At 47.5% G+C, this 15,712-nt stretch overlaps 1 protein-coding gene across 1 annotated transcript; it reads right to left on the bottom strand.

Moving 5' to 3' along the window:
- Positions 1-605: 605 nt before the first annotated feature.
- EMH_0015910 (Dynein heavy chain axonemal, related) lies at positions 606-15,572 on the bottom strand (the record flags this gene model as incomplete). Its single annotated transcript, XM_038022343.1, has 38 exons — positions 606-873; positions 1,015-1,157; positions 1,269-1,493; positions 1,668-1,769; positions 1,946-2,146; positions 2,262-2,510; positions 2,641-3,060; positions 3,245-3,604; positions 3,718-3,986; positions 4,177-4,312; positions 4,498-4,707; positions 4,883-5,142; positions 5,254-5,522; positions 5,731-6,006; positions 6,263-6,601; positions 6,718-6,811; positions 6,931-7,039; positions 7,174-7,533; positions 7,678-7,846; positions 7,941-8,080; positions 8,241-8,416; positions 8,648-8,797; positions 8,936-9,236; positions 9,351-9,567; positions 9,789-10,117; positions 10,222-10,423; positions 10,547-10,936; positions 11,064-11,477; positions 11,622-11,807; positions 11,926-12,296; positions 12,410-12,614; positions 12,727-12,926; positions 13,223-13,429; positions 13,604-13,865; positions 14,404-14,582; positions 14,740-14,985; positions 15,118-15,381; positions 15,528-15,572. The coding sequence occupies 38 exons, from the start codon at positions 15,570-15,572 to the stop codon at positions 606-608; spliced, it is 8,943 nt and encodes a 2,980-aa protein (XP_037878197.1).
- Positions 15,573-15,712: the final 140 nt, after the last annotated feature.

Below are 15,712 nucleotides of genomic sequence, written 5' to 3'. Positions count from 1 at the left end.
ATAGAGCTCTAACGAGAACACACCAAATATTGGGTATAAGAGATCATAGTGTTTTTCACCCAGCCCCTTAGAGGACCTCGCCAATTTGCGCTGGAATCAACGAACTATCACGGCACAACTGGCAGGCTTGCGGTAGGGGCGATTATTATAGTGATTATTCATTACAGCTAACAGCCTTCGTTGAAGAGCAAGGTACGGCCAGCAGTGGAATAATTCCTCTGTGCACATGCGTAAGCGGTTTAGCATAACCTCGTGCGGAAGAGGCCTGAAGGTGCATGGCGCAATGCGATGCGTTTTCCGCTTATCCCAATGCCAATAGAGCCCAGAAGAGAGTTCTAAACAGCATAAGGTGGATAGACTGGTAACTGTTACACCTTCAGTGAGCAGTACGCAAACTGCCCTTCACTCGGTACAGTGCCATAGATTTGTATGTGACGCCCAAGAAGCACCTGCGCGGCGGTTTGTTCTTGAGGAACATTGACAACTCTTGAGTAGAAGCTATGTACAAAAATAAAATTGAGCGGGGGCGTTGAAGGTAAAAGGTAATCGTCGATCTTTCGAAAGGAAAGGCCGAAGATCCCGTGTATGGCTGCCCGTTTTGGTGTTCATTCAGTCGAGCACAGCAACGCTGTTCCCCGTAGCTTCCAGTGGGAAGGGTGCTGGTCTGTGCGCAACTGTACTCGGAATACCAAGTATTTGTCCGTCCTGTTTGGATACCTGTAAACGGGGCAGTCGTATGGTTCAAATTGTCCGTAGTCTAAGGCTTTATTGCGTTTGTCCTTAGATGTTAATGCGGTAGCGTGCACAACGGGCATTCTATCAACCATGACTTTCGGCAACGATTCTTCCAGCCTGGACTCGTGCCAATTCCACCTGAGGCAGCAGCAGGAGAGTGAAAACAAACATGGTTTCCGTTAGGAGCAGTTGAAAAGGGAAGCCACTCCTGTCTCGCAAGCTTAAGCACCAGCCTCGTTGCAGCCGCCTGAAGAGCGTTGCTCCAACTTGGATACTTACCGGGATCCCTCTATATATAGACCGTGAATGTTGACTCCTTCATCTGGTATGTCTTTTATTTTCTCAACATCCACAGTGCGCATCTCTGAGTGCAGAACGACGTCGTCAAGTCCCCACTGGTCCCTCTTATGCTGCCTCGTGACCTGCGAGCCAACATACATACAGAGAGTGCGGCAGGCATAGCTTTTGAAAACCCGAATATACGATGGCGCCCCTTAGGCAACGAGCCTCGCCCCGGGTAGAAAGCAACGTACCTCCTGCATCATTCCAGTAAGGAACCCCGTGGGATTGAAAAACCCAGCGAGCCAAAATGACTTGGGTCTTCCTTTTTCCAGCCACGCGCATAGCTGCTCAACCCTAAGCCTCATTCCCGAAAACCACTTCCCAAGAGTGGGAGATAGCCAGGAAATTTCTGCACCGCTTGGATCCTTAACCCAACGACGTGGCACCCGCAAGTCAGAAATCGCCATCACGTCATCCTGCGGAACCGCCGTAAGTGAACCACTGAGGTGCTGGACTTTCTGGATTGCCGACTTGTCAACAAGCCAGCAGACAGCAGCAGAAGTGCATTGAATATATCCCTTCCTACTTATACAGTTTCCATAATAGCTAGAACAGGATACTGGTTCTCCTGATTAAACTCCTCTCCCCACCTGTAAGTCTGGGGTCATGATGACGGTACCATCGATTGCACTAATGATCGATGATAAGTTGGTACGAACGATAGATAAAATTCGCTGCATGCGCTGAACTTCCTGGGAGCAAGGCACACTTAAAGAGCGAACTACTTGGAAATGAGGATGTGGCGTTTTGATAATGGATATTGCTGGCAACATGCTTAGTTCGTGCGCAGGAGCAACGTCTAACTCCGCTGTTGAATACCACTAGGTCACTGCCACGAGGTACCGAACGGGAAGGTGTGCTTCCATACTTGATAGAGGAATATATTTAGCGGAGCAGCAAATCCTTTGGCATTCAACGCTGGTGGTCCAGAGAGCTTAGACACCTGTTCTCTGTACACTCTCTCTTGGAAGTCATCTGGCATTTTGCTTAACATTTCGACGCATTTCTCGCGTACAGTATCTTCCTGCGATTTTCCTTTGCCGCCTGAAGAAGATTTTGGTAGAGTATCCTGAGGAATGAAGTGCACACGACCCACTTTGAGAGAAGCCATATGCAGGCTGGAAACCTTGCAGAACCGCCAATAAGGAAAAAGCAGTAGAGATCCTCCAATATATTTGATGTACCTGTATGGTTTCGAGCATTGATGCGGACTCTTGCAGTCTGAAGGTAAGGTCGGCGTTTACATGGAGGCCGAAAACACCGGGCTGATCGACATAGGGTAGTGAGTTGATGTAATCGCGATACACAGAAATGTCTGTTGCTTGGGGGACTTTGTACATGAATTCATGAGCATTTGTAGTACTACTGTTAAAGCAAAATCCCGCCCTGAATAGGTCGTCGGTCAGCCATTTTCCGGTGTAAGTGTTGAACATCTGCAGGATACAGCACACACATGCGCACATAACATGTACACATATGCGCACATAACATACTATGGTATTTATCCGTGATAGCGCAAGTTACGATAATTACTAAGGTTTCTGCTACGTCTGAGGATCTTACCTCTCTGTCTAGATCGTCTGTAATACGCCCTCCATACTGCACTTCGCCAACCATGTATCCTATGGTGGACCATGATAAGGGTTGCCCCACAAGTATTGTTGCTGCAAGATGCTTCTCCACAGCGAATAGCGATGCCTCCAAATCCGAATAATTGAATTCATACGGGATGCACCAGCCTAAGGGACCGAACTTTCGCCTCTCTTGGACAACGCTATGCAGCATAGCAAGCGCAAATACAATGGCACGCCACTTTTCGTTGTTTACTTTGTCCAGCGTTTCCTGGGTTATCATCGTTGTGAAGCTCCTCGAAAGCCCAGCCTTGAGTCCAATGGGCGACTCATTTGTGACCTTAATGGCCATTTGTAGAAGTCCAATGGGAAACTTATTATGAGGCTCGCATGTAATCCACAAACGGAAATCCTGAAGCACAAACTCTGCGGGAGAGCCAGCCATGAAGCCTAAGCGAGCATGTATATATCCTCCGCGTTTTTTTCTAGTTTCTCGTGCTAGTTAATGGCAGAAGCTAGCGGCAGGCATTGGTTGTTTTAACATCTGGCCCCAAATTATTGTGTACACAAATGCTTGCCTTGTTAATTTCTGTGACCCGAAGGAGGAGCTCCTCGATTTCACTCATGAAATTCAGCCCAAGGTGGCAGTTTTGCAGTACTACCCAGCTGCCGGATAAAAAGCCTGATTTAATTTTTTCCCTTGCAACAACCTCCTGCCCTTCACCCATTGACACTTTGTCAGTCGGGAACTTTCGCTTCTTCTTTGCAAGCTCGTCAATGCTTGACGTCGGGTCCGCACCGGCGGAGAGCAAGAATATCACTGGAACGCGACAGGATGATTCTTGCCATATGGACTCAACAGAATCAGTCACCGGTTCGGTATACTTTGGCTCCAATAGCTGATCGATAGCACGTGCTGATGCCACCACTGTTCGATCAGGCCTCATCGAGCGGATCTGTTAACACACGTTGGAAAAAAACGCACCCCTAGTAACTTCAGGACCCGTGATTAGCAGCCCTTCTTTTCTGCTGTTATTCATGTGTGTGAAATTAGGTGGCACTTGCTCACAAGACAGAGCCTTAGAATGTGGCCGAGGTTTTTCAGGCACTTAAGTCTGTCTTCGTAGTCCGGGATTGGCAGATTTTCTGGCTCGTTATCTTCCATCCACTTCTTCCACGCAGCTTCGTTTTTGCTAAGCGATTCTGGCAATTCGCAGAAGAGTTGTATTTGGTCTCGACCGAAGCTTGTCCTTGAGAGCTGCAAGACGTTTAGCCATACTTTTGAGTCCTGCCCTAACCACCTGAAGGGACAAGGCGCTTCTGCCTTCTCATCAAGTCCTGCAAGAAAGGATATCTCAATTGCAGTCATAATGTTTGAAGAACAAAATTCCCACTCTCGGCACAATATATATGAGGGAGTAGGAGACAGCAGCGGCCGGAAGCGGCCTTCTGCGATGCTGATGAATTAAGGTGATAAGAGATATTAGTGTTTCATTACTTCAGCAGCACATAGTAAGTAGTCCCTCACCTGCGCCACCGTTGAGAAGTAAAGAAATGTCAGAAGATTGAAGTACACCATCGATTTGCAACATTTTTAGTATAAGCATCATCACAAAGGTTTGCTTGTGGCGCTCGAAAAGTCCTCGGCAGACGTACCTATAGACCTGTATTCAGAGCGTTGAGACGCCAATGACAAAAGTTTCGCACTGATTGTAGCAACGTCAGCTATTCGACTCCTCTTTTATGTCTCGACAGTATATATGCAGATATGATACAATGATGGACTCTTCATGCAATAAATCCCTACAGATCTGATAGCTACACTTATTTTGATCCATGAAGAGCTCACTTGGTAAGTCAGATATTCTACTATCTTCTCTACTCGCTTATGGGTTGGTTGTGCCTTTTCTGATCTATGAACAGAGATATCAAATTGCTCTAGGAACTGCGCGAGGGAGCTGTTGTACATCCAACATATCAAAGAGGCCTCGACCATGCAGAAATATAGGACGGATCCTCTCGTTGCCACTGGACGATACTGCTCTCTCTTCTCATTAATCTGAATAGCCACATATTCATGCAGAGGAGCGTGCATGCAGGCTTAATTTCGTCTATGAACTGTTGCCTCTGGATGGTCAACATTTCACCCCACCTTCACGGTGCACTACGTGCACGATGATGTAGTTTTCTTGCCCAATGCTTTTTAAGCCAGTGGATTGGACAGTTCTCATTACCTCTGCCTTCTTCTCCTGGGCATCTTTGAGCTTTTTCTCGACTTCTTTTGCCTTCGCTTTGGTGTTGGCAAGCACCTCAATAAGCTCCAGGTCGTCCAAAAGGTTTCCAGAAGAATGGGACAAACGATCAAGCAGCTGACTATCCAGCTCTTTCAGAGCCTTTGTATTTGCCGTCAACGATTCCACCAGCTGGTTGAGCGACTCTTCGAGAGCTCTCTGCTCCATAGAGAGAACTCGACCAAGCAGCTGCTGCTCAAGACCTGAGTAGAAGAAGCACAACTGGCTCATATGCGCACGCATAAAAGCCACTTATTTGATCAAAGCAGCAACTGGCTTCCGGGATGTCACGGTCACGACCGTTGTACTCGTACCTTCATGCATAACAGTAAAGTCTATCATGGTGCATTTCGCATTGATCTCTGGGGAGAAGTGAGGATTGGCGAGCTTCGTTGTCATGTACAGGCAAAACCCTGAGTTGTACTCCACTTGTTGGTCCATGAAGGTAACATAGAGCCGTTTTCCTTTTTTAACGAACTGCTTTTCAAGAATGGGATCTAAGACCTCCGGCACATTATCGCCAAGATTTTCAATCAGTATTGGCAGGCCCTCCGAAAGGCAGAACTCCACCTTATCCTTAAACCTGGTAGAAAAGAGAGAGCCATGCCTTACTACTGTGCTTGATGAGTCAGTTACATTCGAATAAGGGCTTAGTATGGGACGTGCAAAACGTGAATATAACCTTCGGTAGATACACCAGAACGTCTCGAAAACTGAAGAATACCGCTGAACGCTGCTGCGACGCTCGCAGTTAGGCAGCTCTGCGACGTAGCATGCTCTGCGAAATTTACCTTGGATCAGTTGCTGTTGTTATACACTGGCGAGAACCTTTCATGCTCTTTTCTTCCTTCTTCTTAATCCAATTATGCGCTTGTCCTTGCGGGTCTACAAGTAGGGGGTACCTATCTGATCGCGTAACAATGATGGCATTTTCCACAGACAACTCGTCTGCGGGGAGGCCCTGCAGGTTCCACTCCCCGCGGGTTCCCTCATCGACAAGTAAATCGACAATGTTAAGAGTGTCAGAGCAGGGAATGCCGTTATTCTTGGCATCCTTCAACATAACCCTGATTGCACAGGACAGCAGCTAAGAAATGAAGCGATTGGTGATATCGCTGCTCAACCGTAGAATGGTGTGTGCAGGTTAGGATATGTATATTCGCACTCCCAAAGTAGCTATTGTTTTTGTGTCGACAATCTCTGCCAGATGGCTCCTGTAACTTTTTTATGAGGGACTAACTCCTTCCTTAGCAACTCCCTGTACTCGGCGTTGAACGGGCCGCAATAAGACACGAATCCTGCCGCTACTAGGATATCACCAACCAGCCGTTTTCTCCTTTCAGCGAAAGTGTTCGAATCTTCCGTCCTGCAACAGAATACGCATCATCGCCTCTCATGAATAATAATTTACCATCGCCTTCGTCACCCATGCAAAGAATAGGAAGATCAGGGGGTACCGACCATCGAGCTTTTTCTCCTGCAAGTCCGTTGATCAGCCTGTTCGCCTGTTCCATTCGGCGCTTTGTCGCCTGTGCCTTCTGCTCTAGCTCTCGCTTCGATGCAAGTGCCTCCTGGAATTGACGATTTATTTCGTCGAGCACCGCCTGAGCCTTTCGCAACTCCTCTTCTGCTTCGCTTAACTGACGGAGGGCAACCTCAACCCTGTATAACACATTCAAATGAAACAGAAAGCAGCAACTAGCAGACTGCGCTGCTAGTGTAACCTGAGCAGTCTGAGTGGCACGCAGTGTTTCGAAGTTGTGTTAGTGAAAGCGTACCTTGCTGTTTGTACTGTCAAGTAGTCCATTTTTGGCTTGACAATCTTTGCCGCCTCATGATACATGACCATAGCTCCGACCCACTTGCACAGCCCTGCAGAACAACAAATAACCACCGAAGGCAAATAGAATGGAACGGCCATGGCACAGCCTAAGTTAGTTATAAACCGTTTTGCTTTTTCCTAGGCGAATGTAGGTGCACGCCTGCTTCACCTTCAGCAGCATTTGACGCCTTCTTAGCAACTGCTGGATTGAAGTGCTCCAGTTCGAGGTACGGTAACAGGAGTTCGCAGGTCTCGTCGTTGATATTATCCTTCTCTTTCTACTCCAACGGAAAACACATTACACACCAATCCACGTCATTCACGTCTCTTGCGCACGCTGGTTGAGCTTTTAGCTTCTTCGTGGCAATGCCCCAGCAAGGATGATGCACAGCGAAGAGAGGCTAATGCTAACCCTGGAAAAGTCGAAGAGGTTGGAGAGGAAGTGAACGTCCGCCATCATTGCCTTCGCACTTTCGTCAAAGGAATCATGAATAAAGTCAATCTGTTTCTTATTTATGACCTTCGATTCTGCTTTAACATCTGCCAGCCGATTTTGAAGGAGAATAAGAACACCGTCGAAGACAAGGCGAATAATATCTGAAGGCGTTTTCATCGTCTTTAGCTCAACTATGTCCTTTGCAGTGATGGACTTGACTGCGTCTTCGGCCTCCCGCAGGTAGGGTAGAGCTGCCTGCAGGTCGTTGTTAGCTTCTTCTTGCTCTCGCTCAATCTCTTCTTTGTTCTTTAGACATTCATCTCGGAATGCTGCCACCTGCGTTGCGTGCACGACACAGCAGGATCTTTCAAAGGCTCCACGCTACGCAGAAACATATGGAAGGATGTGGTAAGCATTTCCTTGCCGGAAAGTAAATGTCTACATAGAGTCCGATCATTAGTGAAATGTGAAGATGCGTACTGCTTGACTCTTCTTCTCGGCCTTGGCAGACTCGCTTTGTACTTTGGCCAAAAGCTGGTTTGTCTGCACTTCGGACTCTTGCAGTTTCTTTTCTTCAGCCTTCAGCTGCACCTTCATTTGTTTAATATCTTGAGCAGCCTGGTTCAGCTTCTTCAAACCCACGTTAACGCTGCGCCATACTCAATCCAAGCTACGAAATACGGCATTGTACCAGACAAAACCGTGAACGTACTAGTGTTGCCGTCTTCATGTTAGGGTTTTACCTGCGCTCCAGGTTGTTCACTTCGTCGAACTTTTCGGTGTAGACCTTCTTGTAGAAATTAATAAATGAGAGGTACGACTTTGGTGTGACGTAGACGTAGCGCCTCATGCGTCGGAAATACTCATCACAAGTTCGATTTACCTGAGGTATCGGGCAGCGCACTCCTGCGTGTTTACGATGCTTCTGCAGTGTGGCCCAATAATTTACCAGTAGTAAAGCCCGACGAAGGCATCACTCATACACACCAAACATGCGCTTCAACAGAGCAATTTGATAACAGACGGAATCTGATTGTGCTCACATTATTATGCACGTTACCCATAACGTTGTACAAGACAAGTTTTTTTTCAGCGCTTGCGTCTATTTCGAATTTGTCCAGGAAGCTCGACGAGACGGCAACTAGCGCGGCTTCAGGCCATGGCAAGAACCAGTCAATGGTCGTGCAGCTGAAGAGTCCCGGGAACTTCTGTGCCCGATCTGAACACCAACCAGTGCAAATTCTCAGAACACCCTTATACAGCCTCTAGGCGGGATTTGGATTGTATTGGTGCACATGAATTCTACAGCGATGACGGTCAACCACTATTCGCCACCTATTGAGTAAGGTATATTTCTGAAGAGACCACGGTGCGCGGCTGATTCGGTTGTCTATCCCGTAGAGCCGCATATGCAGCACTTTTAGATCGAATGCACGCCTGCGGCGCTGACCTGCAAATTTTCTGCTCAATGGGGAGAAGCAGAGGACTATGTGCAAGTTTGCACGGACGCGATTCAAGAAGAAATTGTACATATTTGTCATAGTTTCCGGCAAGTGTGGGCATTCCTTGATGAAGTCGGCTCGTCTGTCAGCGACCATAGCTGACAAAAAACGCACGCGCACCAGCCGGGAACCGACATGTATGTGCAGGGTACACTATTATGGCGTGGAACGTTCCTCACCGCTTACGGAGTAATGCACCTGAGCTCAAAATGTGCAGGGGATTGCATATGACCCACAATCCATTTCATCTTTGGCAAAAAGACCGGAGATTTCTCCTGTGGAGAGGAAAGAGTTGAAGTATTCCAAAAAGCCCTCGTTCTTTATTTCCAAGTCCGTCAGAAGGAAGGTCGTTTGCATATTCTTCTGTCCAGTGTTTACGTAGAGGGCTCGGAAATCATCAAACAGGGCACCATCACTATACGTCTTGGTGATAGCGATTTGAAACTGGGAGTGGCCAGCAATGAACGAGGCCAGCCGAGTAAGCGACTGCTTTCCGGAGCCTCCAACACCCACAAGCATTGCTGATCCCCGCGGCATCTGCAGCAGAGGCCATCAACTCCCGCTGGATGGAACAACCGTTCACTATGTCCCCTTCACGGCTGTGTACACTCTATGGTGAACTCTTCCTAATATCTTGAGGGCCTCCCCTACCTGAATAATTCTCGAAATGATCATTAGATGAGCTAGTGCATCGTCAAATAGAACTAAGTCGGCCGCCTTTGCTGGGTTTTCTTCGTTATAGCGCTGAAGATATTCCATCGCTCTGGTTCTGACGAGTTGTAGATTTGGCACTGGCTCATATACCTTCTGAGCAGGTAGTAGTTCCCCGGATTCGTCTTCACCAGGCTCCCTCAGGAAGTCGGCGAACCTGCAGAGCACCAGCGTACTCCTACCAGGTTTCCCGCACCATGCGACTCTCAAGAATGCACGCGAATATCAGCAAACAGCGGAATATCAGCAAACAGCTGGTTTATGCAAGACCAGGCAAGCAACAGCTATGCGTCTGGCCGCCACTCATTAGGACGGGTACACTGCGAAACTGCAATTCGCCTTCACGAGTGCCACGATAAAAGGAGTGCATGAAGGTACCATGGCGTATCTGCGACTGCTTTCTGCAACGCCGCGCCAAAGTGCTTGGTGCAGGCATCGTTTATGGCCTTTTCAACAACGTCCTTGTCGCTCTTTCGGCATAGTTTATCCGCCAACACTCTGGTGCACTCGTGCTTCCAGAGGCCAAGGAAGTTTTCGCAAGTGTTTACGACATCGAGCGGGCAGTTCAGTACTCCTTGGAACACCCGTGAAAGATCGCGTAGGTTGAAGATGTAATGGAAGCGGCTAGGCGTAGGCAACAACAGCTTCTTAACTTCGAGCCACACGTCAATTGTAGCTTGGGTAAGTTTTGTCGACATATCGACGACCTGATTGCAAGTTAACTCACATCAAGCTAATACAGCACCATTTGCAGCTCGCGTATAGCCTAATCGTGTAGCCACTGTGTCTGATCAAGTGCTTCAACTCTCACCAGTGGTGTTGCACCATTCTTCAAGGTAATTCTGCTTCGAATCATCGACCCATATATGTTGTCAACGGAAGTCAACGACGGCAGAATCATGTTCAGTGAGAAAAATTTAGATTTTAGACGGTTTGGAATATCATTACGACCACCACCAGGGTGATTCATCGCTCCTATATACCGGAGACCAATGATAGACTTAAAGTCGCCTCTGCAAGCGTAATATCACCCAACAATACCGACGTAGTCTATGTGGACATGGTCCCGGTGAGAAATTTCAGATATTCATGCAGGATACCTTAATTAGCTGCCGAACGAAGACGTAGAAAAGTACCTTTTGTCTTTTTCTAGGAAATAGAAGCCTCCCTGCTCAATTAACTGGCGTAATAATTCCAGAGTAACTTGATCACCCCAGGCATTTACAAATGGCATGGACAGGTCATCCAGGAAGAAGACCATTTGTTTGCCACCTGGCGGACAGTAGGTTTTCCCTGTCTTCCTTTCCAGGTTAGATTCGATGGTTTGCTGGAAACGCTCAGGGAGAGTGGCTGACGAAAGGTTCACCCTCTTCCACAAGGTTTCGTTGGCGTCCAGCTTCTCCAAAAACATGAGCGCTGTAGAGGTTTTGGCTGTACCAGGGCCTCCGAGTAGCAAAACGGACTGAAACGATGGTGGGTTTCTTGACTGTGGCAAACATGTCATGAGCTGCAGAAGATATTCAGCCCTGAAGAATGTAGTCCACAGATGCAGTAATATTCCAGTGAAACTTTCTGTGTGTAGAATTGCCATCTAGATATGCATTGAGACTCTCCAGTGGTATCCTGCTCTCATATGCACCCGCATCGACAAACCTTTCTGAGTCAAGAGTCGGTATGAGGATCGATGAGAAGGAGAAAGCCCCTTTTGGTGGGGTCCAGTCAGGTGCCACCCATTTGCGGAACCTCTTGGTCTTCGGGTCGACGAAGTAATCAAAAATTGTAAGTCCTGGCTCGCACTGGTGTGGTGACCCCATCTTTTCTTTTAAGAATGTACTAAACTTTTGCCTGTCCTCTGGTTCAAATAAGGCGCCACAAGACCAAGCTATAGCATATACCATCATGTTTTCGTAGTCTTGCTGGGTCATGCCTTCGCCAGCACCTTCATATGACATCAGCATGCTACTAAGAAGGTTCAGAAGTTGCACAGTCATAACGACGGGCGTGATTTGCATCACGTGAGTGCAATCTCTGAGAGCGAAGTCGTATACTTGAGACGAGTTTATATACCTAAAAAACGGATAAAGAACAAAAAGGAAGGATCCAGAAATACAACACACTTGGCAGCCAAGCGAAAGAAACGATAATAATGTTTCATTGGCGTTATTCAACTACGGGGAAATGCTACCTCAAGCACGGGCAGGCACTGTTTACTTGTCGAATAAATCGCTCATGATTTTTGATTTCTGTACGCCTTCAGGGCCTTCAGAGGCGAGCCGTTCCAGCCAGCTTCGGATCAAAGGCTTCCATCCCAGGTCAGAAGCGGAGACAAAGATGATCCCCGCACGACTGACGGTAGCTGGAGATGCGTTGTTAAGATTCTCCACTTCAAAAACGATCCTGCATACAACGATGACTCAGTCAGTAGAGGAAGTGCACTCTGGGCTATTAACGGGGTGCCTTAACACCTAAAACTAAACTGAAGGAGATTACGAAGAAGTGGGTATTTCGTCATTACCTCGTATTTTCCGTCATGGGGATACGATCGTTGTTAGCAAGAGTCAATATTTTGTTGTCGTCCAAGACCGTGTTGAGGTTCTCAATCCAAATAGCATCTACTGGTCCATCGCAGGTAATCCAAGTGTTGAACTTTAACGAGCGGTTGTTGTACCGTGCCCACATCCAGGCGAAGATACCCGGAGTCCACTCGTCAGATATAGGATCCTTAACACCATACATCTGCTGGGCAGTAATGGCCTTTGGGTTCATCGTTACAATGCGGGTCTGCTGCCCGATGGCCGTCAGCGCCGCTGTCAGCGTATTGGCGATCGTTGTTTTTCCCGAGCAGGAATCGCCAACCAACATAAACCCGTGACGTACAACAGAAGTCTGCAGCGCCAATGAGAGCGATCCACTATACTGATTTTCAACATAAACCTGTCGGCGAAGCAAGAACAACTAGAACGCTGTCATGGGTGCAAGCTCATGGTGGATCTCTGTACCTCGTAAAGCTGCATGATTTTAATCAAAAACTCATCAGTTCGGATAAGCCCACGCTTTTGCAGCTCCTGCAAGACAGCAGTTTCGACTTCCTGGTACACCTTTTTCGGTGGATTTGCTTGGCGGGGGAATATGTCGTTGAGAAGCGAAAGGAATAACGGGACGTCGTCCGCAACCAGCTTCGACAAGTTCATATCACGAAGGGTTCTGCATGCATTTTCTTCACACGGAGCCAGTGTATGTTTACTATCCTTGTATGCTTGCAGATTAGTTGAGAGTGGATAAGTATGAACCAGAAACGCAGTGGGCTGTTTTATACCTCATGAGAAGCATTTCCTCATCCGCTTCTGGCTCGTTACGCTTCGTGGCTCCTGCCGTTCTCAGCACAGAAAGAATGTTCCTGAGACCGAAGTCATAGTGCCTCTGTTTTGAAAGCTGCTCCTCGCACAATCCGTACAACACCTTGAACTTTTTTGAAAGATTGTCTATATCCATGTATCCGACTGAGGCCAGCTTGACCTGCAGGAAGCCATTCGCACCAACTGCTATTCATTATGGTGAGCTCTTCATTATGGTGAGTCGATAAACCGAGTCGGCAAAGTGTTTGCCAAGGCGGGATATTGACCGTACGTAAGCCAAAGTACTATCTAGTGCATTGGGTGAAGATGGCCTGGGCATGGGCATTATCCATAGAGGAAGAGGAAAGGAAAAGCACAGTTTTTGACTAATAATGCTAATCCTAATAATAATAGGTCTATGCCCCAAGTACGTCTTATAAACATATCAATTTCAAACTGTTTGAGAAAGTAGGATACCTTTATAATAATTTGCCGGTCGGGAACCATCATGGATACACTCCTGAATAAGACCTTCAAGTTTTCAGGGAGCTCCTGCCTCCCCGCATATCCAGGGTTCATTGTGATAAAGTAGGCAGTTGTTGGGACCAGCTTGATGGGAGCTGATTCGCCGGGGAATAGGAAGGTCTTGAGAGCTTGCTTTTTTGCCAGAGTTATAGATTCTATCTGAATTCACTCAAGTACGCAACTCCGACGTGAACTGCCTTTCATGCTACGTTCAGCCCTCAAATATACCCCTAGAGCCACTGTCAGCAGTGCTTTCAACTCTGAAGTAGTTCTGCCACAGTTTTGAGCTGACTCCTCTGCCGACACCCGCAGTTGACGCAAACACCCACAAACCTGCATGGCAACGACGGACAACACTTCCAGGTCAATTCGATTGAATTCGTCAAAGCAACCCCATAAGCCACTCTGACAGAGGCCCTTGAATATCTTGGCCATATCTGTAAAACGGTGTTGATCCGAACAGTTGGTAACAACCACAAAAACACCAAGCGTTCTTCCCATATCTTTAACTGTTTCCGTCTTTCCAGTCCCAGCAGGACCCGCCGGCGCTCCTCCGTAAAACATGCCAAGTGCTTGGGAGCATGTAAGGTAACACCTGCAGGCACCACCATTTGTACGCTCCGTCTGTGAGCGGTTTCCGCCCACTTGCGCTGAATAAACATGTACAGCTGCTCAACGTTTGACTGTGCAGTCTCTTTTCTCCAACCTGCGTATGTAATAGGAATGTTCAGGCTCGCCTGTCTGTCAGCGGAGTGATGGCCAGACGTTCTTTCACCCCAAGGTACTCATAACAGTATGAAAATTCCACGTCGGCAATAGAAATCAGTGCACTTTCTTGATCATTATTCCAATACAGACGAGTCTGTTTGAGCCATTCAAAGTCACTCGAATCTTTGAGCCGATGCTCCTTTACTTTCTTCCACAAATCCGCAAATACATCGCGCTGCGTTGTTGTCACAGCAATCACAAAAAAAGTATGTTACATTCTCTTTCTTTTCATGTATGCAAGAAATAATGAAGTCCCAGATAGGCGTTCTATACGATGCATTCCTGGATTAAAGCATTAGAGTGACATGCCTGAGAAATGTTTACTACTCACCTGGTGCACGTGAATAGTAACTAGCGTTTCGTACTTCGTGCGGTTGAGCCTGGTCCCGAGGTCCGAGAGACAGCACTGCACCAAGTCTGCCATCATAGTTGCAAACACTTTGTTTGTTTGCGACATGATTGTTCTGTCTCGCTCCCTAGACATCTTATCTAGAGCTTCCTGACAGTCGGCTGTCCATATCATCTGAATTCCTAGCAGTGCAACCTGAGCTCCGCAATCACACCACAATATCTCGTTGTTTATAACTGCGCAAACAATGAACTATAGCGCGACCATCCCAGACTGCTTGGTACTTCAATGCTTTCCAGAGTACACGATAGTAAATTCATGATGTCATAGACCCGAGGGACCGGGAGCATACTTGGGCGATGTATTTGTCGCAGAACTCCCGCAGAGTCATTTGACTGTAGATAGAACCCGATTCGTGTGCTGCATATTTGCATTCCCTTCTAATGGATTTCTGCATTTGAGCCTCTAACGAACGTAGCCAGTCTTCTATGTTTCCCTCGACTTTGACTGGAGCGGTGAGAGGCACCACCTCCTCCGCCGACCCAGCCACGGCTTTGATGGCTGTAATTTTTTTCCGATCTGCTTTGTCAAACTCCACCTGCGGCGGACAGCAAAAGGATCATTTGCCACCATGTTTGGCCCCTTGTGCCACTTTGCGTTTAGTTTAGTAGTGACCAGCTGGTTGAAGCCTCGAAACGTTCAGCAGCAGTAGTGTTCAACAAACACGTACTCTAGAAATTGCATCGAACAGTTTCTCCAAGTCGTCCTGAACAGTTTCTGCATCAGATCCTTGGGAAAGGATCTTGAGGAGGACTGGATTGGAGACAAAGTAGAACCTCGGAAATTTATTCCTCTTGCCTTCCAAATAAGACTCCAGTGATTTTTGACAGCTCTCGAGTCCAGCAAAGAGCGAGGGGAGAAGTTGCCGCAGTAGCTCGTTTTGGCAACATTCAACCACAATAAGCGTTTCTGATGCTCTTGCCATAATCCTTGTCTGTAGATTCGTCAACAGCATATGTCGGAAACAACCATTAGAGATCACACAGTTCAAGCCCTTCTGCCACGTCTGTGACCATCTGAGCGTGATGGTGCTACCTGCCTCCCACATCTTTCCACCGTTACAGCTTAAGGATGCCGCACCCAATCTTTGTCAATGGCATGGAACCGTTTTGCCTCTCCGGGCATCTGCTTCGCGATATCTCCTCCGGTGAAAACAGGTTCCAGTGACGTCCAAAGGACTTGCACCTTGGTCCAACTTTCGATAGTGTCTGCAGGCCAGTGCACGGTCTACAAGGCAGACGAAGAGCATCACTGGCCCCTGAAAA

This window comes from Eimeria mitis, genomic scaffold (genome assembly GCF_000499745.2).
Source record: "Eimeria mitis Houghton genomic scaffold, Emh_scaff17, whole genome shotgun sequence".
NCBI classification, from domain to species: Eukaryota; Apicomplexa; class Conoidasida; order Eucoccidiorida; family Eimeriidae; genus Eimeria; species Eimeria mitis.
Note: the sequence above shows the minus strand (reverse complement) of the source record. Positions and strands in the feature narration are given on the sequence as shown.